At 38.6% G+C, this 26,978-nt stretch overlaps 1 protein-coding gene across 4 annotated transcripts in view; it reads left to right on the top strand.

Moving 5' to 3' along the window:
* Window positions 1-26,439, top strand: part of Rev3l (REV3 like, DNA directed polymerase zeta catalytic subunit) — a 153,965-nt gene extending 127,526 nt beyond the window's left edge. For 2 of the 4 annotated variants that reach the window (XM_052164545.1, XM_052164547.1), the window contains exons 20-31: window positions 906-1,024; window positions 3,915-4,033; window positions 6,719-6,860; window positions 7,251-7,495; window positions 8,003-8,111; window positions 11,950-12,156; window positions 14,181-14,290; window positions 18,441-18,555; window positions 21,552-21,689; window positions 22,577-22,767; window positions 23,354-23,600; window positions 25,897-26,439. In XM_052164545.1, the coding sequence (XP_052020505.1) occupies window positions 906-1,024; window positions 3,915-4,033; window positions 6,719-6,860; window positions 7,251-7,495; window positions 8,003-8,111; window positions 11,950-12,156; window positions 14,181-14,290; window positions 18,441-18,555; window positions 21,552-21,689; window positions 22,577-22,767; window positions 23,354-23,600; window positions 25,897-26,112 (1,958 nt within the window). In that variant the 3' untranslated portion in view covers window positions 26,113-26,439. The remainder of the gene's footprint in view (window positions 1-905; window positions 1,025-3,914; window positions 4,034-6,718; window positions 6,861-7,250; window positions 7,496-8,002; window positions 8,112-11,949; window positions 12,157-14,180; window positions 14,291-18,440; window positions 18,556-21,551; window positions 21,690-22,576; window positions 22,768-23,353; window positions 23,601-25,896) is intronic. The other 2 variants (XM_052164546.1, XM_052164548.1) reach the window with 1 other exon arrangement.
* The last annotated feature ends 539 nt before the right edge of the window (window positions 26,440-26,978 follow it).

Below are 26,978 nucleotides of genomic sequence, written 5' to 3' on the forward strand. Positions count from 1 at the left end.
AAAAAAACCCTTATCAACATATTGTTAAATTGACACATGGAAATGACATTTTTCAGAGCTTATAAAACAAGGCAGTAAAATTTTAATTACTATTGATAAAACTTTCATATGCAAAATAATATACTTAAAAGGGGAAAATATAATTTTGAAGATACTTTATTAGTAGGAATTACATTCAAAGTACATTTCAAACTTCATTGAATGTTTTCATTGAGAAATATTCAAATTTAAACCCTTTTTGGGTTTTGTTTAGACAAAAATAAATATACTTGGTCATCTGTTAATATCCTGGGCTCCACACCCGTGGAGTCAGCTAACTGTGGGTCAAGGTGCACTAAGCACTGTGCTCGTGGGACTCGGGGTTGGGACCAATGTGGATGTTCCTAGACAAATACTAAGGCATTCGATTTAAGCAATTGCTTCCCATCCTTGTTATCTATAGGATATCCAGGAACCATCCTCCACAGATTCCAAGGGAAGAGTGTATATGCTGTGTAGAAAGGAAGAGAATGCCACGTGGCTTTATAGTTCCTTTACAAAAGGTTTACATGGCCGGGCGGTGGTGGCGCACGCCTTTAATCCCAGCACTTGGGAGGCAGAGGCGGGTGGATTTTTGAGTTCGAGGCCAGCCTAGTCTACAGAGTAAGTTCCAGGACAGCCAGGGCTACACAGAGAAACCCTGTCTTGGAAAAAAAAAAATGTTTACATGATTTAAGAAAGAAAACTTGATTTTTTTGTTGTTGTTGTTAATGAGGATTCCCTTATTCCAATATGAAATAACTGAATCCTATTTTACCTCTAGTCTTAATTCTTAGTTCTTTAGACTGTCCTCATTTCCTTTGGCACTAGTTACCAAATGCTTGTCTTCTGTGAGTCTTGATGCAGCCTACATTCTTTTTCTATAGATGACAAAATTGAAAACAGATTCGCAGCAGAGAGAGATGACTATGGATCGGATACAATGAGTGAAATCAATATTGTTGGGAGAATCACCCTGAACCTTTGGAGAATCATGAGAAATGAGGTAGGGTATTTTCTCTAAAATGCTTGGAAGTAAGATTAGGCCAATATAATGGTGTACTCATTACAAAGTATTAGGAGAAATTCTCTGTTTTGTGATTTATTATTGTATTTAAAGTTATAAAATATAAAATGCCTAAGTGAAAAAGAATTACACCTTTATTGTTTTTCTACTTATGTCTAACTTAACTAGAAGAAAAATGAATATCATGTATACCTATAATTCTCAGAACTTGGGAAAGTCAGACAGGAAGATCATTCTTTTTATTCTACAATAAATGACTTTTATTTAAAAAAAAAAAAAAAGAAAGTAACTGTGAACATATAACAAGGCTGCAGAGTAGTACACATTTCTGGAAGGGGACATATTTCCCAATGTACCTATGGGCCAATGAATTCCATCATTTCCAAATAAATTCTTAATTAAAACCTCCACTGACTTGGAAAGTTTTGCTGATAATATTCTAGACAAAACTCCAAAACAACAAAAGCAAGACTTCTTTATACTGGAGATCAACCTTTCCACCCCATTTGGGCACATACGAGGAGTCCCAAGGGAACACTGGTAATTGGTGACACAGCTGGAGTCAGCAGTGCGCGCAGGGAACACTCCACAGCTCAGACATGACGCAGCTCTTCCTCAGATGACTATTCCCTCAAGTCCTTCTCAGGAAGATCATTCTATCCTGGGCTGTATAATAATAGCCTTAAAAATGATAAAGTCTACAGCTGTAATGGAGTATTATGATGTTCGTGTTTAGTATTGTGTAATTGCATCATTAAGAAAATCTAGTCTAGACTTAGGAAGGAAACTATCATAATAAATAAATTTAAATACTGGGCCAAATTGGAGAGAAGGTATTTAGAAATAGTTAATACCAGCATCCAGTTGGATGGGCTGTGGGGTTAAATGATTTCAGCAAACCTATTAATTTGCAATCCTTTATAGAAATAGTTATTTTGCACACAATAAAAATACGCTTGTAGGGCTTACTGGATGTTACATCTTTGAAGTTGTCCGTTTTCTTTAATGGGAATATCAGTTTCCTACTATAGGTGATTGTTTTCATATTCTGGACTTTTGGGTAATAACAGCCAAAATGTTTAGATGATAATTCATTCTCCAGTGGCGTCTCCTATTTGAAACTACTTTTTCATTATGAACTTTGTTTTTTCCTTTCTCACTGATTGCTGTGGCTGTCCTGAATGTCTGTTCAGCACTGACTTTGCAAGCATGCTGGAGTGCTGCCACGTGCTAGCCACAGTGTGGGTTCCTTATATTACACTTAGGTAACCTCAGTCTTTTCCCATTTCCTCTTTGTGCCATAAGTCAGGAGTTAGGCTCACCTGTGATGTACTTTGAATCAGTGATTAATGAGCCTGCTTGAGGATAGTGTTACTTCATGTGCAGTTGTGTGCTGTGAGGATTTGCATGTGCACCTGTCTGTGGAAGCCGGGGGTCGAGTGTGGGTACTGTCTCTCAGAAGCCCTCACTTTGTATCTTGAAACAGGGTCGCCTTGGACTGCACCTCTTCTCCTCCCCAGTACTCGGATTGCACACTGTGTTACCATGAGTGACCGTTTTTTGCTTGAATTCTGTGACTCATGCAAAGATTACCCTCTACTTTTAAAAGATTGATTACTGGCAATTTGACAGTTTCCATAAAATCTTGACTTATAGTCGTCATATCCTGCATCTCAGGCCGTTCTAGACAATCAAGACTTCAGACCAGAGCTGGGCTTGAGTATTTACTTCATCCTAGAGACATTCTGTTTGTGGGATCTGAGTAGTTCTCAAGGTTCCTTTTAACCTTTGTAACTTGTGTGATTCTTCTAAACATAAAATATCTGCTGCTCCCACTAGACCATGAGTCCTTAACAATAAAGTGGCAGACTCTTAGATAATAATTTTTATTAGATATATATTAGCTGCTCAAAGGAATATATGACTGTTACCATGAAAACTAAATGTATTTACAGACCTTCTAAATCATCCACTTTCAGATTCTGGCAATACAGAGAACAGAGTGTTATATTTGACCATTGAGATTTTTCAGTTTCGGGCTGGAGAGTTAAGAGCACTGACTGCTCTTCCAGAGGTCCTGAGTTCAATTCCCAGCAACCACATGGTGGCTCACAACCATCTGTAATGGGTTCTGGTGTGTCTGAAGGCAGAAACAGTGTACTCACATACATAAAATAAATAAATCTTTAAAGAAAGAAAAAGAAAAAGAGACGTTTCCGTTTCTCTAAGCACTCGCTTTGCCTGTGTGTCAGCACTCTCGTTTTCTAGTCATGCGTCCCCTCTGGTCCCTCCTGCTGTTCTCATCTCTTTCCTCCTTGTCTGCATTCTGAGAAATGCATCCTTAACCACTTAGGTTAAGTCTCCGCCCCACTAACTCCACGCGTGGCACGTGTGATCTACTTACTGCCTGAGCAGTCCTCCCTTCATTTTGTTGGGTCTTTCCCTGAGCTCCATTGCCTTTTCTGCCTTTTCCAGCCAGTGTGAGAGAGGCAGGGAAAGAGAGAGTGCGAGTGTGTACTAAGTGCTGAAGTGTGATGTTGTTCTGCAGATGACAGAAAAATAAAAAAAAAAAAAATGTGACTTTTGGATCACTGTACTGAGATGGAATTGAAATTAAATCCCTGCCTCATACTTTCTGGGTTGTAGGATTTGGAAAAATTTTATGTCTTGTAAGCCATGCATATTTTTAATTATGATTCACTTGTAACAGATAATTTTTGCAATTAGCTTTCATATCTTCTATGCAAAGTTCTAAGTGGTATTAGGACTTTTTAAAACCAAATGAGCTGAGTTGACTAAAAAAAGTCAACAAAAGTTCTACAGAGAGATAATAACAATTATAATTCTGCCTTGCCCTTTTTTTTTTTAGGTTGCCCTGACTAACTACACTTTTGAAAATGTGGGCTTTCATGTTCTCCATCAACGTTTCCCCCTTTTTACCTTCCGAGTCTTGTCAGACTGGTTTGATAACAAGACAGACCTCTACAGGTAACGTTTCAACACTCTCAAGAGGATGTGCCATCTTTTTTTTTTTTTTTTTCAAATAAGCATTATCAGGGGCTGGAAAGACAGCCCCACAGTTACACAGTTATAAGCACTGGCTGCTCTTCCAGAGGACCTAGGTTCGATTCCCAGCACCCACGTGGCACCTCACAACTGTCTGTAACTCCAGGTGATCCAGTGCGATCTATTTCTGCAGGCACAGTCACACATGCTAGCAAAGTACCTGTACACATAAAATGATAAGTTAATTTTTAAAATAAAATTAAAAGTCAGTGTGATTGAGCATTCTATTACATACAGTAAAAGGCACACGTTTAAAGTATGTTGTCCAATGACTTTGTGTATGTAACCAGAACCTCGTCATAAGGAAGATAATTAACTATAGGAGAACACTCTTTTTGTTTGTTTGTTTGTTTGTTTTTGTTTTTTTTCGAGACAGGGCTTCTTTGTGTAGCCCTGGCTGTCCTGGAAATCATTCTGTAGACCAGGCTGGCCTTGAACTCAGAAATCCACCTGCCTCTGCCTCCCAAGTGCTGGGATTACAGGCGTGTGCCACCACCACCACAGCTAGGAGTACACTCTTAATCAAATTTGCAGTCAGTCCACTCAAAGCCTAACTATCCATGTAAATACCAATTAGATTTCTATTAGCTAATTATTTTTGCCACTTGTAGAACTTCATAAAAATGGAAATATTAGTAATCTACTGCTTTTTGTTGGACTTCTGTGATGAAATTCAATATAATTTTTTTAACTTGTAACCACTGTGAGATTCAATATGTTGCATGTTGTTTGTTCTTTTTATTCAGTAATATTCAGTTATGTGAAATATACAGCAGTTTATTCATTCAACTCTTAATAGACACCTATGTAGCTACTGTGAATAAAACTATTATAAATATGTACACAAGTCTATGTGACCATATATTTTTCATTTCTATAGTTGACATATTTCTGGGCCATATGGTTGGTTAGTGTCTGTTAACTTTGTTTCCTTCAGAAATTCATCTACTACAAATCTGCTGGAAATAAATTATCCTAACCCTTACTTATCAAAAGAAAGAAAGAAAATACTTTTGACTGATATTTTACTGTCTCATTCTAGGCTTGAGTTTTGCTTTGTTTCTTTCTTAACTACCATAAAGATTTTAATTGCCTTTCCTTCTGCCCTTTCATTGTTTCTGATAACCATAATTGACATTTTTGTAATTTGTCGAATTCATTTAATTTCTTCCTTCCTTCCTTCCTTTCATTCTTTCATTCTTTCTTTTTTTCAAAGACAGGATCTCTATACATAAGCCTAGGGTAGACTTGAACTACAATGTAGTCCAGGATGACCACAAACTTAGAATTCTCTCTCATTCTCCCAAGTACAAGGATTACAGTTGTACAAAACAGGAGCCATCCCCTGTTGCTCAGTGTAGGTCGCAGAGTGGATTGGAGGGAGTGTGTTACTCACTTCTGCCGGGTGTTTGTTTTCTGGGTCCTAGGCATGCGTTTTCTCAGCATTCCTATTAACACAGTGGAGAAGCCTCTGCTTTGTGTAATGACCAGTTTCCGGGTCCAGACACACTTTCTGCCTGTCTCCAGAGGCAAGCAGCAGCGTCCTGGACCTTCCTCAGCAGCTGAGCCACTTGACCCAGGTTCTGGGACAGGAAGTATCCTGCCCCTTTCTTAGCAGGTGGTGTTCTTCTGTTTAATTCCAGGTCTGTGTTTGCAGCGATGCACACAAGACTCTAGGTGTTGCCTTTAGAAACACCTCTAACTTGACAGGACTTAGACTCCAGGAGAAGAAAAAAGAAAGGCAGGTGTCCAGTTTTTAAAAAAAATTGTGCATTTTAGCTTATTAAAATGCAAGGGTAAATGGTGGTAAAGATGCAAAAGATACTGCTTTTAAAAACAACTCGTGTGTTAAGACAGAATATACTGTGGTTATGGTTTTCCTCTCTCCCAGCTCCTCTCAGATCCTCCCCACTTACCCAGATCCACACTCTTTCTCTCTCTCATGGTTTCTACTCATCTTCCACTCCCTTTTAGGAACCTCAGGGAGGTGACGTAGAATTACAGTAAGGGCCGAGAAGTGGTGGTGCAGACCTTTGATGCCAGCACTTGGGAAGCAGAGGCAGGTGGATATCTAAGTTCAGGGCCAGCCTGGCCTACATAGTTATTTCCAGGATAGCCAGGGCCACACATAGAAACCCTGTCTTGAAAAACAAAACAAACAAACAGAAAGACAGAAAAAACCTACTGTAAGGACTAGAGTTGGTATTAAATCTTTACAGAGAAATTAGGTTATAGCTCAATGACAGTTCAAGGAAAACGTAATACATAAACCCATAAATAACATTTATATTCAGCATAACATTAAAACTATATTTGATGATTTGTTTAGGGATGGTATAGCGTTCTAAATGCATGTATTGCCACCTCAAGTTAGGTATTATTCTGTTATCCGGGATAAAAAAAAACCTATTTTTTCATTTTTGCCAAGTTATTAAAAACAAATCACCTTATAATTCCTTATCATAAGTACTACTTTAAGTTTTATGTATTGTTAGTGAGTTTTACTCCTTGAACTTTTCTGACATACTTATTTAAAGGTTGGTGCCGTGACTTTTCCCCTAAGAACCCCACCTTATGTGTATTCATGCATGCATTCTTTCTTGACAGATGGAAAATGGTGGATCATTATGTTAGCCGTGTCCGTGGAAATCTCCAGATGTTAGAACAGCTGGACTTAATTGGAAAAACCAGTGAAATGGCCCGACTTTTTGGCATTCAATTTTTACATGTATTAACAAGAGGTTCACAGGTAGAAATTTGTCTTATACACTTTAAAGCTCTACATAAGTGAGATACTTGTTTTTGGCCTGTTGAAATGATTAGATTTTTAAAACTTTGTATCTATTATCAGTACTTGAGTAATTGAATCTTGTAGTATCATTAAAATCACCCTTAGCAGCAGAGAAACCAAGAAAAAAGGACCCCACACACACCTTGTTTTCCATTTTCTTAAGTTTGGCATTTTCTAAGTCCTAATAGATATTTTTAACATAAAAATAAAGAATTTGAACATCAATCTTAGTGACACCTTGAAATTTTACTAAACAATATTTACAGATGTGGAAAACCATCCATGCATACATATATGGGAACAGTATACTTTTTTATTTAAACAGTCAGTATTCCTTTCTCTTTGCAGTACCGTGTGGAGTCAATGATGTTGCGTATTGCTAAGCCAATGAACTATATTCCTGTGACACCTAGTATTCAACAGAGATCCCAAATGAGAGCCCCGCAGTGCGTCCCCCTCATTATGGAACCTGAGTCTCGTTTCTATAGCAACTCTGTTCTTGTTTTGGATTTCCAGTCACTATATCCTTCGATTGTGATTGCATATAACTACTGCTTTTCCACTTGCCTTGGCCATATAGAGAATTTGGGAAAGTAAGATTTCTTTCTTATATTTACAGTCATGTTATTGTACTTTATATCCATTAAGATAAAAGACGTTTTTTTCACTGTCCTTAAGAATGAGGTGACGGGTTATAGCACAGCTAACCCGTTTGCTACAGTTGTCTTACTAATGGACATGAATGGTGGTGTGTTTAATTTAGTTTTGTAGATGAATGGCTCATTTGGTGGGGTGGTGGCACACGCCTTTAATCCCAGCTCTTGAGAGTCAGAGGCAGGTGGATCTCTGAGTTTGAGGCCAGCCTGGTCTACAGAGTGAGTTCCAGGACAACCAGAACTACACAGAGAAACCCTGTGTGGAAAAACTAATTATTCTATATATGAAGGCATTTTGTTAATAAACCAAGTAACTATATTGCTAGTTATATGAATTAATGTTTTAATGTCTGAAAGAGAAGTCATGACTAAATTTTAAAAATGTCTAAAAGCTCTGTACTATCACCTGAGAAAGTCTCTGCTTAATATCTTCTTTCTTAACAGGTATGATGAGTTCAAATTTGGCTGTACCTCTCTAAGAGTACCTCCAGATTTACTTTACCAAATTAGGCATGACATCACAGTGTCCCCCAATGGAGTAGCTTTTGTCAAGGTAATACTCGCTTGTAAATGAAAGGAATCAGCTGTGGCTGACCTTTAAGAGAGCAAGTAGTGCTTTAGGTATTGTTGGCACATAAGTCTATACTACTTGAAGACTTTTCTCTCATAAAATAAAAAACAGAGTCTTCTGGGAAATCATTTTGAAGAAAAAGAACCATCTTGCTTTGGTTAAACTTAGATTTAAAATATTTTAACTCCTGCATTTTAACTAATGAGCTATTGAAGGAAGCATGCATCTACAGCATCTACCTTCTATAGAAGCTGGCAGACAGACAAAGGTGTTACTGGTAAAAAGTTTAATTGCGTTCATGTATACATCCTACAAGTGTTCCACATTATTTTAAATTAAATTAATACTATCTTAGATATAATGAAACTAATATATTTAATGATTGCATTCTCAAAAAAGACATTCAAACTAACAAGATCCCTTTATTTTCTATATACTTTCTCCTCAAGAAAGACAGAAGAAACCTATCTAATTGAATAAAGAAAATAGATTTCAGAAGTTATATTACCTCTTATATGCCAACTTCATTTCTTTTCAATTTCCCTAGCAGAATTGATGTATATATACTACAGGTATGAATGGTGTTTGATGGAACAGGCAGACCCCACCAACCCTCCAATTCATTCTGGTGTACTTAGCAAAAATATCATTCTCTACCAATTAAGAGATAATATTGAACTTTAATTGCAATTTAGATGTGAAGAAGATTTTTTAGCATTAAGTTCATGGTATATTCCTTTCTTAGAGATTTTTGGAATAGAATATCTCTAGGTTTTGGTGTAGGTATAGTTGGAAAAATTGGAATTGATTTGTTTTGATGGGGTTTTTTTCCCCCATATTTAAAAAAATCAATTTTTAAATAACATATCTACATATTTAGTCATGGTTCTTTCTATATTGTGTCTTAAAATATTATGCCTCAGTGAGAAAGAAGTCAGGAAAACAGTCCTGTTCTTAATAGGGGAATGGAACCTTGGGAATAAACCCCAGCAATGAAGTGAAAGACCTCAGCAGTCATAACTGCAAAGCCGTGAGCAGGGCACACTGCGCATGCCTTTAATCCCAGCACTCAGGAGGCAGACGCAGGCGGATAACTATGAGTCCTATAGAGCTCCCTCCAGGCCAGCCAGGGCTACACTGTGAAACCCTATCTAAGAAATAAAAATTATGAAACACTGAAGAAGGAAATAGAAGAACAACAAGGTGGGGAAAAGTCACTGCGTGAAATAGTTAATAATGTTAAAATGAAATAATGTCAAAATTAAACTACATAATGCAGCCCCTATGAAAGTATCTATGACCCTCACAAAACTGGACACAAACCAACCAACCTGAAAGTCTTATGGAAACACAAATGATATCAAACAGCCAAAGCCAGTCCTAAGCAAAGAGAGTAACAATGGAGGGGAGGCCTCAAATGACTAATGTCAGATATACAAACAAACAAAGCCAAAGTATTAAAACTTGATAGTATAGGATGAGCATAAAAAGAACACAGACCAATAGAATAAAATAGGCAGCCTAGAAATAAACCTGTTTGTCTAAGCCATCTTATTCTTGACTAAACTGCCAAAAATATACATAGGAAAAAAGTCACGTCAACAAACAATGTTAGGAAAACTGATTATCCACGTATAGAAGGCTGAAACTAGAACCCTCTACCTTTCATTCACTAAAGAAGTCATCTAAAGGACAAGAGATATGGCTCAGTGGCTAAAAGCACTGGCTGTCACTGGTTTCAGTTCCTAGCACCTGTCTGTTTACAACTGCTTGCTGCTCCAGTTCCAAGGGATCTGCCGCCCTTCTAGGCTCTGTGAGTACCAGGCACACACACGGTGCTCAGACAGCTACAGGTAACAGTTTCCAGAGTAGGACTCAAAACGTGAATTAACAAATGGGATTCTAGGGCTTCTTACAGCAAAGTAAACAATCAACATTAACCACAACTAAAGATACAGCCTGCAGAGTGAGAGAAACCTCTGCAACAGGATGTGTCCAAAATTTGTAAAGGACTCGAGGAATCTAATACCAGATGAATACATAATCCAATCAGTAAATAATCTTCTTTTCTTTGTCATCACAAAGAAATAGCAGAGGCTGAGGAACAATGGAAAGGTGCCAGGGAATGTGAGTCAGAGTGCACTGAGACTCCTCCTCACCACAGTGACAAAAGGCTGGTGTCCAAGTGGGAGAGCAGAAAGGAGCCTTGTCCTCCACCGCTGGGCAGGAGGGCAGATTACACAGCTGCCGCGGAAGTACTATGAAGGCCCTTTCAAAGCAAAATGCCACTAGCGTGGAATCCAACATCACTTCTTGGAATAAACCAGAAAGTCAGCATACAGAAGAGCATACCTCTTTATTACTGCACTGCTCACAACAGCTAAGTAATAGAATCAGCCTGGACACCCATCTTACTTATCAATAGATAGGTGGATAAAAAAAATGTGAGATGTGTGTGTGTGTGTATGTGCGTGTATATATGAGTGTATATATACACATATACAACATCACACATACACACACACACATACACGTATATATGCGATAAAGTAGTATTTGGCCATTACAAATAGTAAAGCCATGTCATTTGCAGGGAAATGAATGGAAACTGAAAGTCAACATAATAGTAAAATAACCAAACACGGACCCACCACTTTGTTATAAGTGGAAAGTAAAGGCTTGTAGGAGAGTACCTGAAATTAAGCTGAATATATGAGGGAGGGCAAAGGGAAGGAGCGTATAGAGAGAATGGTAGGAAAGGGCTATAGTAATGATATAATAATAATATAATATTATATAAGTATAAAGGTTTTCATAGTTGATGGGAACTAATAATTACAGGTTTTTAAAAATAAAACAAAGGGCAACTTGGGTTGGCTTCTAAAGGTACACCAAATGAATTAGAGGCTAAACTGCATTTCCTTGTCATGTGTGTGGGTGTTTGCTCCCTTCAATAGCATCTTAAAAACCAGATTTACATTTTGATCTAGTATGTAAAGCTTAAATTTTTTTTAATATTCAAAAGTGTGATTATCCTATCACTGGGGTTTTGATTGTTCAGTTTGACATGCGTTATTTTGCACGTGTCTGTGAATCATCAGTTGATACTGTTTTGTGGTTTTCATTCCTACCAGAGTTCTCATAAATCCTCCCTAGTCTTGATTAATACAAATGATTTTTTTTTTGGCAACAACAAATGTTATCACTTCATTATTCATCCCCTCTTCCAGATTGCTAATAAATGTAGGCCGGAGGGGATGGCTTAGTGCTCTAAGCATCAGATTTGCAATACCTAGAGCCCCTGGAACTGCAGGTTTGAATGTCAGCAGAGTCAACCCAGCTCATCACTCTTCCAAGGTAGATAAATGGAGTTCCATGCAGAGCACTGTGTGGGGTCCCTAGGGTGAGCGCTTTAAATCTGAGGCGGTTTATGAGTGATACAAGGCCCGTGTGTCTTTCTAGAAGGATGGGGGTCTCGGTCCGAGTCTGAGCGGCATTCCCTCTGAGTTTGCTGGAGGGCTCTCTGTGCACTAGTTGGCACCCTGCTTCCTGGAGTCCAGAGCTCGTGGACAAGTGCTGCATTCGACCTTTAAGCAGCCCCGGAACCTTTTAGAAGAGAAACTCTTGAGCGGAAGTAAACTGTGATGACTGTGAATGACAGATGCTAGTCCTGTGGTTACCTATCCTGTTAGTGGCATGTTTCTGCTTACGACAGTTGGCCATTGCTGTGCTTGTTTCCTTCTTAGTTATCAAAGTCTATATGCATGCGTGTGTGATTGAGGAATTTTATACATCCTTCTGTTTTTCTCCTTTATGATAGCCTTCTGTACGAAAGGGTGTTCTACCAAGAATGCTTGAAGAAATTTTGAAGACCAGATTAATGGTGAAGCAGTCAATGAAGGCTTACAAGCAAGACAGAGCCCTGTCACGAATGCTCAATGCCCGCCAGCTAGGACTAAAGCTGATCGCGAATGTCACATTTGGCTATACATCTGCTAACTTCTCTGGGAGAATGCCGTGCATTGAGGTAACACAATAAGAGGATTTATTGAAGAATTTTGCTTTGTTATTAAACTTTACACTAAATACTAGTTTTTCTTAAATTGGATCTGTAAGCGTGCATCTTTTCTTTTCTTTTTTTTATTTTTATTTATTTATTTATTTATTTATTTATTTATTGGTTTTTCGAGACAGGTTTTGGTTTTTCTCTGTGTAGTCCTGGCTGTCCTGGAACTCACTCTGTAGACCAGGCTGGCCTTGAACTCAGAAATCCACCTGCCTCTGCTTCCCACATGCTAGGATCAAAGGTGTGCGCCACCACTGCCCAGCGCGTGCATCTTTTCTTATTTCAATAATAATTCTTAAATAATATACATATTTTCACAATTACTAGCACAAGGTTCCAGTACCAGTTTATAACAGTATTTATAGTAAATTTGATACTAAATAATTCCTTTTAGTTTTGTTTTGATTTTTTTCAAGACAGGATTTCTGTGTGTAGCCCTGGCTACCAGCGATCTGTAGACCAGGCTGGCCTAGAACTCAGAGATCTGCCTTTCCCTCCCGAGTACTGGGATTAAAGGTAAGCAGCCCCGTGACTGGCTCCTTTTAATATTTGCTGGTGAGGTCCAAATATCACATTAATGAGAATTCTTTCCGTGGACTGGAGAGATGGTTCAGTCTGTAAAGTGCCTACTGTATAAACATGAGGGACTCACACAAAATGTCAGAAGCAGCAACTTGTTACCTGTAGGATCTCACTGTGTAACCCTAGCTGGCCTGGAGCCCATAGAGATCTGCCTTCCTCTGCCTCCCAAGTACTGGGATTAAAGACATGCACCACCGTGCATGCTGATTCTTAGTGTGCTTGAATGTACTAAGTTGCCGTTTTATAATATACTCGAAGTCTCAATTATCTTAAAATCCAAATTACATTTTTTTGCTCTCATTTTATCATCTGTTCCTTTCGTCATGTACTAGAGTTTCCATTGCAGTGCGGCTTTAGACAACTTCTGAATACTGTTAGATCTGTAGTTTGGAAATTTCAACTTTTGTAGCAAAAAGGGAAGCATCGTTATTGCTGTCGTTTAGTTGTTGACAAAAGGACAAAGCACACGGTTTTATTGTAAAATTGCAAATTTTACAAAATTGCTCCACTTGGTTTGGATGGCAGTCTTCCCTGTCTTTTGACCTCAAGGAGTTTAGTAATTAAAATCTCTTTATTCTACCAAACTACATAATCTAATGAAGATGTGTTTCACATTGCTTAATGCCTAGAATTTTCTGTCAGCTTGTGTCCTTACTCTTGCTAAACTCAGTGGTCACAGTGAAAGAACCCTGTGGGCATATGTACCTACTTGTTTGTAATTAAACACTGCTAATATATTTTGTTATACAATTGTGTATGTTTTTTCTTTTACTTAGTTTAACAAAAACTATGTATACTCAATCTCATATTTAATTTCAGCACTTAAATACATTATCATAAACAGAAATTTTTAAAATTTAGATAGAAAATAAGGTAGATACACCTGTCTATACTTGGACCCAACACACAGTAATTTGTACCCTGGTTGAATATATGCGTATAAAGGACAGGCTTTGAAAAGCCAGCTGTGGTGATGCATGCTTTTAATCCTAGCACTTAAGAGTCAGTGGCAAAAGGGTTTCTGTGAGTTCAAGGCCAGCCTAGTATACAGTGGAAAGTTCCAGGACAGCCAGGGCTGTTACACAGAGAAGCATTGTCTCAAAAAACAAAAACAAACAAACAATAATTCGGGCTTTGAATACACAAGGCTTATTTTTTTCAAGAATCAAATGTACCTATGTACCTTGTAAAAAGTGTTCAGTCCTTCCTGGTATATTCTAAGGCAAGTCTATAGTCATTGATTCTTTTAAATTCACTTTTTAACTCTGTGATGCACTGGTATGTATTTTTTGTATTATTTCACTTTTTTAAAAAAATTATTATTAAGATTTTAATATTTTTAAATCTGTTGACCCTTAATGAGCTATGTTAAGTCATTTCCAATGTGTTTGTATCATCAACAGGTTGGCGACAGCATTGTTCACAAAGCCAGAGAGACCTTGGAACGAGCAATTAAACTAGTGAATGATACCAAGAAATGGGGTGCTAGGGTTGTTTATGGTGATACTGACAGGTATCTTTGGGGTTATATTTGGGTTTTGGGGGTTGGTTTGGGGATGGGTTTTTTTCTTGTTAATTTTTTGTTTTGTGTACATTTATTCATATCTTCTTTTTGGTGTTTGAAGTAGGTTGGGGAAATCCTTTTAAATAATGAAATCTTTATGATCTTTTGGTTGGATAATTCTTCTGAGTCTCTGTATTTAAGTTCCTTAAAGAAATAGGAGGAGTAAACAAGTCCAGTCTAGGGAGATGGCTCAAAGTGGCAGTTGCTATACTACCATGAAGACCTGAATTTGGATTTATAGCACCCAGATTAAAAGCTAGACATGGACACATGGGTAACCCCAGCAGTAAGCAGGGCGAAGACACGAATATCTCTGGTTTCCTGGCTGACACCATTGCAGGAAAACCAGGAAAGTTTGATGAGGACCCTGTCTTAAGAATAAGGTGGAAAACCATAAAAAGGGGCACTCATTGTCATACTCCTTCCTAGATAAACGCCTACATACATAAGTACACACATGCACACATGCACACACGCACTTAAAAGGCAGTTGCCAACGCCTTAAGCTGTTAAATTTTTATGAAATCTGTTGGCCTTCTAAGAGCAGCAAACAGCCAAATGTAGTTCCCCATTTGCTCCCAGAGAATGTGCAGACTTCTGCACACTCATGTCCTGGCAAAGAATGGGATGGCTCTGAGTCCTGAATCACCAACACCGGCCTGCCTGCTTTGTTACCTACTCTACTGTTTCTCAGGCCCGGTGTTGATCTAACGTCTTAACTTGTGTGGCACCTTGAATCCTTGAAATGGTTGTCATAGTAAGCCTGGAGTCGCGTTGTGTTTGTGCGTGGAGCGCTTACCTCAGCATCTCTGATCACTGTCACAGCAGTAGGAGACTGTGTCCCCAATTAAAGCAGAACCTGTAAGTGACCCTTAAAACAGAGTCCAATCTTGCAGTTCTTAAAACGTATATAAAACCAACACTATATTAGTGCTAAGTGAGACCTTGTTGCCCATAGCCACTTTCTATTACTAGCAGACAGAGATAGTTTTAGTGTTTCCCAAGCTCTAGCAGTATTATCTAATGTCCCTCCTAGTTTGTCTTTGGGCATTTCACGGCTCAACTAAAATTCTGCTTGGTATTCTATCAAAATAAGTTACTAAAACAAACTTTATTGTGTCATAATTCTTTGCAAAATTAGTAGAAAAGTGAAAAACTTTAAATACTTAAACTGTTACTTTTAACCCAGAGTCTACACGTGTTAGTTGTTAACACATAGAATCATAAGTTAACATGATTTTTATTGCATGTTGTCTACCATTTAAGATCTTTAAGAATTGAAACAAGCCACGGGTAGTGGTACACACCTTTTAATCCCAGCACTTTAGAAGCAGAGGCAGATGAATTTCTGAGTTTAAGTCCAGCCTGGTCTATACAGAGTTCCAGACCAGCCACAACTACACAGTGAGACCCTGCCTTTAAAACAAATACATAAACATCTCAAAAATTGAAAAATAATTTCAAACAAAGTCCAATACTCACAGGCTCTCAGAACAAAAGAAAAGATAAAGTTGGATATTATTTAGGCTGGCAGTTCACAACCTTAGGTAAGAAATTGTCACCAACTCGTCAGTAATTGAGACGTAAACGTGAGCCCCATGTTTTGTTTCTTAGCAAGTGCTTTTTCTATATATCAGATTTCACAGGGATATTGAGATTCCAATCAGTGACATGTATGGACAGTGTCACTTTGGCCATCATTCATTACTTGATCTGTGCAAGGACAATTCATTTAGAATATGCATTCTAACAAGAACACCCCAGCAGAGTACAAGTAAGTTATTAGAAGTACAAAAAGTTCCCAAAATATATGTCTTTATTAACTTCCATTAAAAATAAGTAATTTTTTCTTTGGGATGATAATTATGATAAGAGGTTGAAAAAACTGCCTTAGAAATAATAAAGAATGCTTGGCAGAGTGAAAAAAAAGATCTTAACCAGGAGGTTCTAAAATCTGTCTAGCTGTAGGTTATTAACTTGGCCAATCACAATTCACTTAGCTCCTGTGCCTCAACGACTTCGTCAGTAGAATGAAGGAATTTGGTAACTGCTGATGAATGACCACTGCCTCCCTCAGTTTCAAAAATCATGATTCATAAAGAATCTTGGGTCCCATCTGCGCAGGAACTAAAGGACTGAGGCGGCTGTTTTACCACTAGAGCAGTTTTTATTGCTACCCACTTAAGTGTAATTAATAGGAACACTAAATATGACCGTGGTTCAAACCATTACCTCATAATGGTAACAGTTCTCATTCATATTTATTCCATCCAGTGGGATATTACCTGCTTCAATCAAAGAGCTATTGATAAGGGGAATTCATAGCCAGTGTAGGGATTGACTTCCAGTAAGAATATGTATACTTACAGGGTAGGGAAGTGAAATCAGAATCTCTTGGGTAATTCATCAGACCATAATTAAAGTCCTTTTAGGCAGCAATTATATCCCCAGCTACTCCCTAGTATATATACTAACTAATATTCAAAGTGTGTACCTGAACCTCTTAACCTAAAGATGAATATTATTTAAAAGTACAGTGACAATAGAATCTGATATAAGACTTTTCACCAGGTGTGGCAGAAGCAGAAGGATAGCTCCACGTTCTAGGCTCTGGGCTGCATAGTGAGCTCGGGCCAGGCATGCCTGACTAGAAAACAAGGCCATCTCATAAGCAGTAGTGATGTGAAAGAGACCTTTTCCTTTCCAGACTAGCCATTTCTGTACTGTCACCAACACTCGTCATTCTCTACACCAGTTCTCCGGAAGCAAAGTTCCAGATCAAACTAGTCCTAACAGTGAACCCACTAATGAGCCCACTGATACTCTTAGGTAAAACACATAATAATTTTCAAAGTATAGTGAGGGTGCTTGTATGTGTCTGTACATACACAAACTACACATATCTAGGTTTTGTACTCCTGACCCAAGGGTAACATGACTCACTTTCTATTACTGTAGATTAGTTTTATTTTTTCAAGTATTTTATATAAACGGAATTATACAGTATGTGCTTTCTTACATCTGGTCCTGAAGAGTGAGCACTCTAGGAGACAGATGGGGGAGGAAATTAGAGAACAGAGGTGAGTGCTATTCCACATATGTTTGTGTGTGTGTGTGGTCACTTGACTCGTCTGGTTATTGAAACATGGCCGTAACAGAAGTGTGCAGCATGTATATTCTTTATATGAAAGTATATGAGTCTGATGAGCCAGCCCCCACTCTAGTCAGGCGACAGCCCATTTCTTTCCCCCGACCAGCAGCCATGCAGCCCCACCTCTGGTGTCTGTCACCATAGCTGAATTTTACTTGTTCTCAAATATATGTCTGTGTGCAGCTTGTTTTTAAAATGCTCATATTCATCACTTCAACTGAAAAACTTAAAAATAATAACCTTTCATAATAAAAGTAGTTTGGTCATTTATTAAATACACCCTTAGCAGAAAAGCCAGCAACCCCACTTCAGTATGTTTGCCTAAGAAAAGGAAAAAGTATGTCCATGCAAAAATGTGTATGTAAATCTTCTTTGTACTTTACTCTTTAGAGTCAAATGACTAGATAAAAAGTTGGTATGTTCATACAGTGAAATACCCATCATAAAAAGGTGCTAGCTATCCCACCCTCATAGGTGACACTCTCAGGTATCCAGACTGAAAGAAGCCAGACCCAATAGAGTATGGATGGCATAGTTCCATTTATACAAAATTCTTGAAAAAAACCAAAATTAATCTGTAATAACAGAAAGCCAATCATGTGTTAATCCTGGGGGCAGGAGTACAGTTTTAAAAGACTTTATTTTTTGATTGACTTACCTGTGCACCACACACAACCTTAGATGTCCAGGGATGATCCTGAGACCTTGGCAGCTCCAGTGTCTGAATTTTAGTTGGAGTTGAGCCTTTCAGAGCTCAAGGTATACTGTAAGTATCCAAAGGGAAGGAGTTAGTTAGACAGGAAAGCCTTGATAGAAAGCAACCTAAGAAGGGTCAGGGCCGAGTAGGTCATCCTTGCTTTAGACTGTTTATTAGCCAGGAAGTAACTCTTGATGAAATTTATTCTTATGATGACTTCCGCATTACCTGCTGTATTTTTAATCTCTTAGTATGTTTGTACTACTGAAAGGAGCCACCAAGGAGCAGTCTTTTAAAATTGGTCAAGAAATTGCTGAAGCTGTTACTGCTACTAATCCGAGGCCAGTGAAACTGAAGTTTGAAAAGGTAAGGGAAGTAAAGTGTTAGGAGTCACACAGAGCTTACATTGCTTCTTAGATGTTTCTGACTTACTCAGTCAGCAGTTTCTGGCTCTATAAATATGTTGAATATTAAAGTTTTTAGTTGTATATGATCACTCAGTCTGGGAGCATTGTATGTGCATACTCATGTGTTTTTGGTTTGGGGTTTGTGTGTGTGGTTGTGTGGGTCTGAAGTTAGGGCTTAGTTCATACTAACAAGACTGCCACTGAGCTATCCCGATTATTTTTTTCAATAATGTCTTAAAATGTGCAAGATGGTTTAATTTACTTTTGCTGTAAAACAGACAACTCCAAACTCCAAACTTAATGCTATAAAACAGCCAACGTATCAGTTGGTTTTTCAATTTCAGGAGTTTAGTAAAGCTACACCAAAGTAATTCTCGGCTTCCTTCAGCTGAGAAGTTGCATGACTGTAAGCTCAGCCGTCAACAAGTAAGGGCTAAAGTCACCTGACGCTTGCCCACTCCCGAGAACTGCTGTAATCCCAGCCCTTGGGACTGCAGCTATCCGGTAGCTACAAGTTTGAGGCCAGCCTGGTCTTCATAGTTCAAGGCCGCCCAAGCTCCATATCAAGATTTGTTTTTGTTGTTTTAATTAGTAAAAATAAAATGGGGCTGGTAAAGTGTTTGGCATGTAGACATTAAGACCTGACTTATGATCCACACATGAAAAGCCTGGAGTGGCGAGGTGCGCTGTAGTCCTGGCCCTCAGGAGTAGAGGCAGGGGGAATCTCAGGGCGCATGTTGACCACCTTTGAGCCTTGGAACCCAGTGCGAGACTTTTGTCTCAAAAACAAACAGGTAAATGAGGACTAATAACACCCAAGGTTGTCCTCTGGCCTTGACACTGAGGGCACACAAATTCCCACAGGTGGCTATACACACCCATACATAGAAACTCACACTAACTTAAAGACAAAAATAGTGTATAAAATTAATACAATTAATTCTTCCTTAAATCCTTGTTAGAATTAATTAACCATTTGGAAGCAGAATTTTATCTAGAGGAAGAATAATGTAAACTAAAATGTCTTTGAAAGCTGCGGCATTTTGCCAGTTTTCTCTGTTTTAGTGACTTCTGGTTGCCATGGCGTTCCTTTCTTCTCGCTGTCCTGTTTGTTGGCAGGAATCCATCAAGTTTCTATATTGCTTTAGGATCTGCATGGTCTTCGGTGACATCAGGCCATTGTGATAATTGGTAATTGATGGTTGTTTTTCTTCATTCTAGCTACACGTTTATTGCTTTATTGCACTTAAAAAAAAAAAAAACTACTTGAAAACTTGCACTGCACTGTCAGTGTGCTTACTATGGGTTTAGTTTGCTTTGTTTTCCAGTCTCTTAATTTGTAAATATGATTCATTGATTCTTTAATCTGTTAAAAACTTCGAAAGACATAATTTTCTGCCTAAACCTGCTAAGGTACAAGTTTAACCTTTTTGTTTTCTTGGTTTATGCACCTCAGTGACGATGACCCATAGGTTATTTAGAAATGTGCTCATTTCTAATCACTAAGAGTTGTGGAAGGGATCCCTTGTTAGTGCTTTCGTGTGGTTGCGTTATGGTCAACGCATATACTTGTATGTTTCGGTGCCTCGTAGAGTTGTTGAGATTTGTTTCCTCAGTATAGTCTGCCTTTGTAAATGTTTCGTGTGACCTTGAAATACTGGCTTTTCTAGCCAGTGGCTAGACTGCTCTAGGAAGTGTTGCTCAGGTTTTTCATTGGTTGTGTTGTGGAAGTCTGTCTGTCCTCACTGATTCTGTCACTCACTGAGATAAAGATGCTGAAATCTCTACCGTAATCATGGATTTGCCTTCACTCACTATAGTGCTGTCAGGTTTTATTCTTATTTTTTAATAGTATTCCTTGTATTGAATGAAAACCACTTTTCCCACCTTTTTGTTAATTTTAATGTAACTTTCTAGTTTTTAGTTTTTTTTTTTTAACTTTCCTGAGCCCTTATGTTTAAATAAATTTCTAATAGATCTGAGAATAGTTTCATTTTTTTATTTATTCTGGGTATTTCTGCAGCGTAATTGAAATATTAAGACCATTTTACATTTGTTGATCGCTAAAGCTTGGGCATTCCATATAAACATGGTTTATTACCATGTTAACCATGACAAACATAAAGTCTTTATTTTTAGATGAAGAAAAAATAAATAGGCCAGACACAATGGCACATGCCTATAGCTGCTCTGGAGGCTGTCAAAGGAAAATCATGAAAGCCTGGGAGATTCAAAGCTATTCTGCAAAAAAAATATACTGTATTGTTAACTGAGGAAGTTTTTGGAGGGGAGCTTAAGGGGAAGAAAAAGGATAAAATTTTATAATATAATTTAGAGTGAAAGTATTTATCCTAAAGATTAAGTCACACGAAGTGTAAGGGGGTTTCCTGTAACTAAATGTGTCCTGAGGTGGGTACTGAGTTATTTCAGCCATACTACCTCTCTTCCATGGATTTATGTAGACAGATGATGAACCTTCCGCATTCTGATGGCATACTCTCCCTAGAAAGCTATTGACTTAAATATGCAAAGTGCAAAGCAGTGCATATGGTAAGCGTCCAGTGTAGGGAGAAGACTAGAATGCTAAGCACATGCTTTTGCAGAGAGTCTCTAGACGGATCCAGAGGAGGCCAGTAAGGTGCACCTGTAGGAACTCTTCATTGTGTAGTCTTAGAACTTTAGCTTTGTGCTGTCTTTAAGTATAAAGTAATTTAAAGTTAATCTATGATCAGTGGTTTTTGAAAAACAGTTTCACTTGACGTAGAAGCAAGTTCGTGCAGAAAGGAGTGGATTTCAAGAAGTAATATCAGTATGTTATGCGTGCTTTTACATTCCAGATTTTAGATAGGAATTCAATGGGAATATTTAAATGTTTTATAATGACATCTGAATACAGAGAACAATATCAGAAAATTCATCCCAGTTACCGTGAGTCATTTGTCCATTTTACTGCAGGTGTATTTGCCCTGTGTCCTACAAACAAAAAAAAGATATGTGGGTTACATGTATGAAGCACTGGATCAGAAGGACCCAGTATTTGACGCAAAAGGAATAGAAACAGTCAGAAGAGACTCTTGCCCTGCTGTTTCTAAGGTGAGTTCTGTGTATGTTGTTTTCAGCAGTAAGAAATAATCTGGTAAAGACTCTGGCACAAATGTAACGATCCTTAAATATACATCCAGTTATTGAACTATGTCTCACATAATTACATGGAAATACCAGAGAAGCATGAATTTTGAGAATAATTGGAAACTATTCTACTTTAGTGCTTAGTTTCAGACATCTTCCCATACCTTTCTATCAGTATTTCAATCAAAATTATGAGTTTCTTGTCCGCTGCCTGTGAAATAGGATAGCTTCTCATGTAACTGCTCCCAAGAAGTAGGGAGCAGGATGCAGACGACACGCCCTCAGACACCTCCAAAGAAACTCAACTCATTCCAGAAAAATCCTCTAAATCAGTCCACTGCATGCTCGATCATGTTGTATCTGCAATATGTGCAATACAGAAACTCAGTCACTTACCTACACTATTAAAATAGGCAAAAGGCTGATTTTATTTTATTTGACTCATTGGTAATACTTATATTTCTCATTTTTTTTCTTTAGCTAAATTGGATTCTTTCAGTACATAAGATTTTGTCTTGTTTCTTGTTCTCTATGTGCTTTGACTGTTTAAGAAAAACAAAGTTTTGTTTTCCTCACATAGCAAATGTTTCTCCTGAATGTCATTCCAATGGATGCGATTCTAGAAATAACAAGCTATATATATAGTCTCAAATACTTCCAGTTTCTAATCATTTTTATTATCTAATCACAAGATTGAGCATGGGCGTGTGTGTGTGTGTGTGTGTGTGTGTGTGTGTGTGTGTGTGTGTGTGTTTGGTTCCAGTACCTGATAGCTTTCTAAAGAAAACTTAACAATAATACTGAAACATACTGGGAGTTATTTTATCTTTTCTGCATCTTTTTGTTTTAAGATACTTGAGCGTTCTCTAAAGCTGCTGTTTGAAACAAGAGATATTAGTCTAATTAAACAGTATGTACAGCGACAATGTATGAAACTTGTGGAAGGAAAGGCCAGCATACAAGATTTTATCTTTGCCAAGGAGTACAGAGGAAGTTTTTCTTACAGGCCTGGGGCCTGTGTTCCAGCCCTTGAACTTACAAGGTAATGATGCTACCACAGCCCAGCCCTCAGTGCACAGCCGGTACAGCCCAGAGGTCATCTACAGCACAGGAGGAGAGACAGCAGCTAATTATAACTGCAGTGTTTTCTTTACTTTCCCACATTAACCTTGTGAAAATTGAAATGTCCTCCTCACTTTATAAGATTTCTTCTGCTGAGCTTAGTCAAGCTCCTTAGCTTGACTAAATGCAGTCAAGCTGATGTGTCTGATTACATTTGTTTCTTCCATAGCAGAATCACTGACAGTCTTTAAGTTGAACTGACAGAGCATTTAGATGTCATTCTGCAGTCAGACTGTTTAGTTAAATTTCTCTCTTCTTTCAGTATTACATATATAACAACACTAAGGACTCATACCTAATCCAGGTAAAAGTGCTGTAGAGAGTAAGTCTCAAACTGTTACAGCACTGTCTACTTGATATCAACTGAGCAAAGTGTATATAATTCTCAAAGAATCAACAATCTAAGGTAGCCCTGTAGGTTGCTGTTGGTTTCAGGCTTAATTGTGAATAGTTTACTGGCACGGTGCCTTCTCTGACAGTCTGTGTGCTGCATTTGGATTGAACAGGAAAATGCTTGCCTATGACCGGCGCTCGGAGCCTCGGGTTGGAGAGCGAGTGCCGTACGTCATTATCTATGGGAGCCCTGGGCTGCCCCTCATCCAGCTGATAAGGCGCCCAGCAGAAGTCTTACAGGATCCCACTCTGAGACTGAATGCCACTTACTACATCACCAAACAAATCCTTCCACCCCTGGCAAGGATCTTCTCCCTTATTGGTATTGACGTCTTCAGCTGGTATCAAGAGTTACCAAGGGTAAGTTTGCTAAATAACACATGTCCTATAAATAGTTCACTTCAGATTTCAGTATAACTAGATTTTATTTATGTGCTGTGAGAAATTGTCCTCCATTATTCAGACTTAGAGAGACACCATGCTCTCTAGGCTTCCTGAAAGAGAGATTTTAAATATCGGTATGCACCTTCTCAGCTTCTATCAAGTTCCCAAACTATAGAAACATTCAAATGAATCAGTCCCTAAGAGTTTCAGTGATGATTGGCCACAAAGTAACTCAATAAATCAGCTAGTGAAAAATAAATGAATTACAAAATTACTGCAAAATGGGTAGGTTTTTTTTTTTTTTTAAGATTTTATGAGTATTTGCTTATGTGGATATATATGCACATGAATGCATCTGATACCAGTGGAAGTCAGAAGAAGGCATCAGATATCCTGAATCTGGAGTTACAGATGGTTGTGGGCTGTCATATTTGTGCTGGGAACTAAATTGGGGTCCTCTAAAAGAGCAGCAAGTGCTCTTAACCTCTGAGACATCTCCCCAGCCCTTTAAAGTGGATATTTAAGATATGCATAGGAGGGCTGGAGAGATGGCTCAGCGGTTAAGAGCACTGGCTGCTCTTCAGAGGTCCTGAGTTCAAATCCCAGCAACCACATGGTGGCTCACAACCATCTGTAATGATATCTGACGCCCTCTTCTGATGTGTCTGAAGGCAGCTACAGTGTACTCGATGTACATAAAATAAATAAATCTTTTTTTAAAAGAAAGAAAGACATTGGAGGGGGCTGAAGATATGACTAAACAAAGTGATTGCTGCCACTAACAAGATGGCTTCTGTTCAGGTCCCTAGCATCCACACGAAATGGCAGCTAGGCCGTGTGTGCCCTAACCCCTGCTCTGGGAGGCAGAGATAAGGTGAGAGTCCCAGTGGCTGGACAGCCAGCCAGTCTAGCCAGCCTAGCTCCAAATTTAGTAACAGATCCTGTCTCAAGTGGTGGGGGGAGTGAAGACAATGGAAATAAACACCTGAAATCGACCTGTGAGCTTCACATGCTATATAGATAGGCAGTCACACACACACACACACACACACACACACACACACAAATGCATGGGATATAAGCCAGATGGTGGCATACACCTATACGTCCAGAACTCTGGAAATTGGAGCAGGAAAATGGTGAAGTTGAGGTCAACCTGGCTACATAGAAAATCGTGTCTCAAGGGAAAGAGCACATGGGATATAGTGTCTAGACATAACCCTGCAAAACCAGAGGAAAGAATCAGTCCAAATACCATCTCACTTGAATAAAATGCCCACTGTAGAACAGGGCTTGTGTGAACTCTTCTAGCGTAGTTTAGGTTCCTGAAAAGGAACCTAATGTGTGAGTAGCAGCATCTGGGGTACATTTTTCTAAGAGTATTTATTTTTTATCTGTTTGTGAGAATTTACTTCAAATGTGCCCAGTCATTTGTCGTTAATTCATGGTATTCAGCCAAATTAGTAAAGAAAACTCATTTCTTCTTTTGGAAAAATTACATTTTTAAAAAGAAGGGGAAACGTAAGCTGGGAAACTAAGGTTAAAACTACTTCAGAGAATTTTTGTTGGCTGACATTATAAAATTCTATATCCTGGCTAGAAGCCAGGAAACTCAGATTTATATATATATATATATAATTGCATGACCAGCAAGAATTCTAAGTCAGTGACATTTCTGAAATACTTTACTCCCTATTAGTGCAAAGTGATTTTATGAGACTCCAAGAATAGAATATTACTCCAGTATAAAAAGAGTACCAGATCCCTGAAACAAATATTAATGCTAACTAAAGAATTCCTGGGTGATGTCTACCCAATTAACTTTGAGGTGCTCCGTGTTGAGTTTCATTGGGACTTCCACACTCCTGTACCAAAACACAACATCTGATGAGAGCAGTGTGTAAGCTGGACACACACTCCAGTGGCTGACAGTCCTTTTCACTCACATAGAGGACCTAGGTTCAATTTCTGGCATCCTGTGGTGACTCACAGTCGCCTGTAGCCCCAGTTCCAGGAGACCCAGCAGGCATGTATGTATTACACATATTTGCAAGCAGGCAAACATTCATACATGTAAAATAAATAAAATCTTTTTAAAATGTAAAGTCCATATAAGTCTTTGGTCCATAAAGAGTTTGATCACTTCTGTGCACTCCAATATCTAAAATGGTTTTTTAACATTTGTTAAAGAAAGGAAGAAGCTGTAATCAGGTGAGTAGCTGCTCTGCTGTGAAGACCCCTCGGACTTACTTCTGAACTGATGTATTTATAGATCCAGAAAGCTGCCAGCTCCGCCAGAAGTGAACTTGAAGGGCGGAAAGGCACTATCTCTCAGTATTTCACGACTTTGCACTGTCCTGTGTGTGACGACCTGACTCAGCATGGCATCTGTAGTAAATGTCGGAGCCAACCTCAGCATGTAGCAATCATCCTCAACCAAGAAATTCGAGAATTGGAGCGAAAACAGGAGCAGCTTGTAAAGGTATAACCTTGATCGGCAGACCCAAACACCCAGACACCCAGACACCCGAACAGTCTGATTCCACAGGGAGACAGCATCACCTCTGCAGGGTACCATGAGATACGACTCCAGTATGAAAAGTGAAGTGAGCATTCTAACCACATAGACTCCTGATACAGTTGGGGTAGAGAAATGGCTCAGTGACTACAGGTGCCTGTTGCTCTTACAGTTCCTAGCACCACATTACAGACAGTTAGCAACTGCTAAGTCCTGTTCCAGGCGTCCGATACCTTCTGGCCTCCATGGGGACCTTCAGAAATGTTAAACACATAAGCACACTCAGGAACATACACATAAATATTAATATTTTTAATTAACACTGCAATTTAAAAGTAAAAATGGCTTAAGTTATTTCATAATTTAGTTTTTAGTTTTATAGGGTAGAATATTGTTTATTAAATCTAGGTTACAGTGGCCATCTACCCAATATATTTTATTTAAAAATAATGTGTTACAGCTCTGAACGCAAAAGTTTCTTCAGTGCAAATAGTAACAGTTCTGCTCCAGGAGTGGAGGTTTCCCCCATTACAAGTGTTAGAGTTTTGCACCCAGAGGGGAAGGGTTTCCCCAGCAATAGCACTCCAGCTCTGTTCCAGAGGTACCCTGGCAGTAGCTAGCCAAGGAATACCACATATGATATCTGCCTCAAATCTTTCACACAGGCTTTATCTCACTTTATTAAAACTTATTTACAGCCTGCCACTAAGGATCTGTGCTTTCTAAAAATACCACTCCTTCTTGGTATCCGGGACCAGAGTAGTGCTGTGCTGGGCCCGACCCAGGGTTGGTTTGTAGGAATATGGATTTTCTCATGTTGGAAAGCAGTGGAATGC

Source organism: Apodemus sylvaticus, chromosome 19, assembly GCF_947179515.1.
Source record: "Apodemus sylvaticus chromosome 19, mApoSyl1.1, whole genome shotgun sequence".
NCBI lineage: Eukaryota > Metazoa > Chordata > Mammalia > Rodentia > Muridae > Apodemus > Apodemus sylvaticus.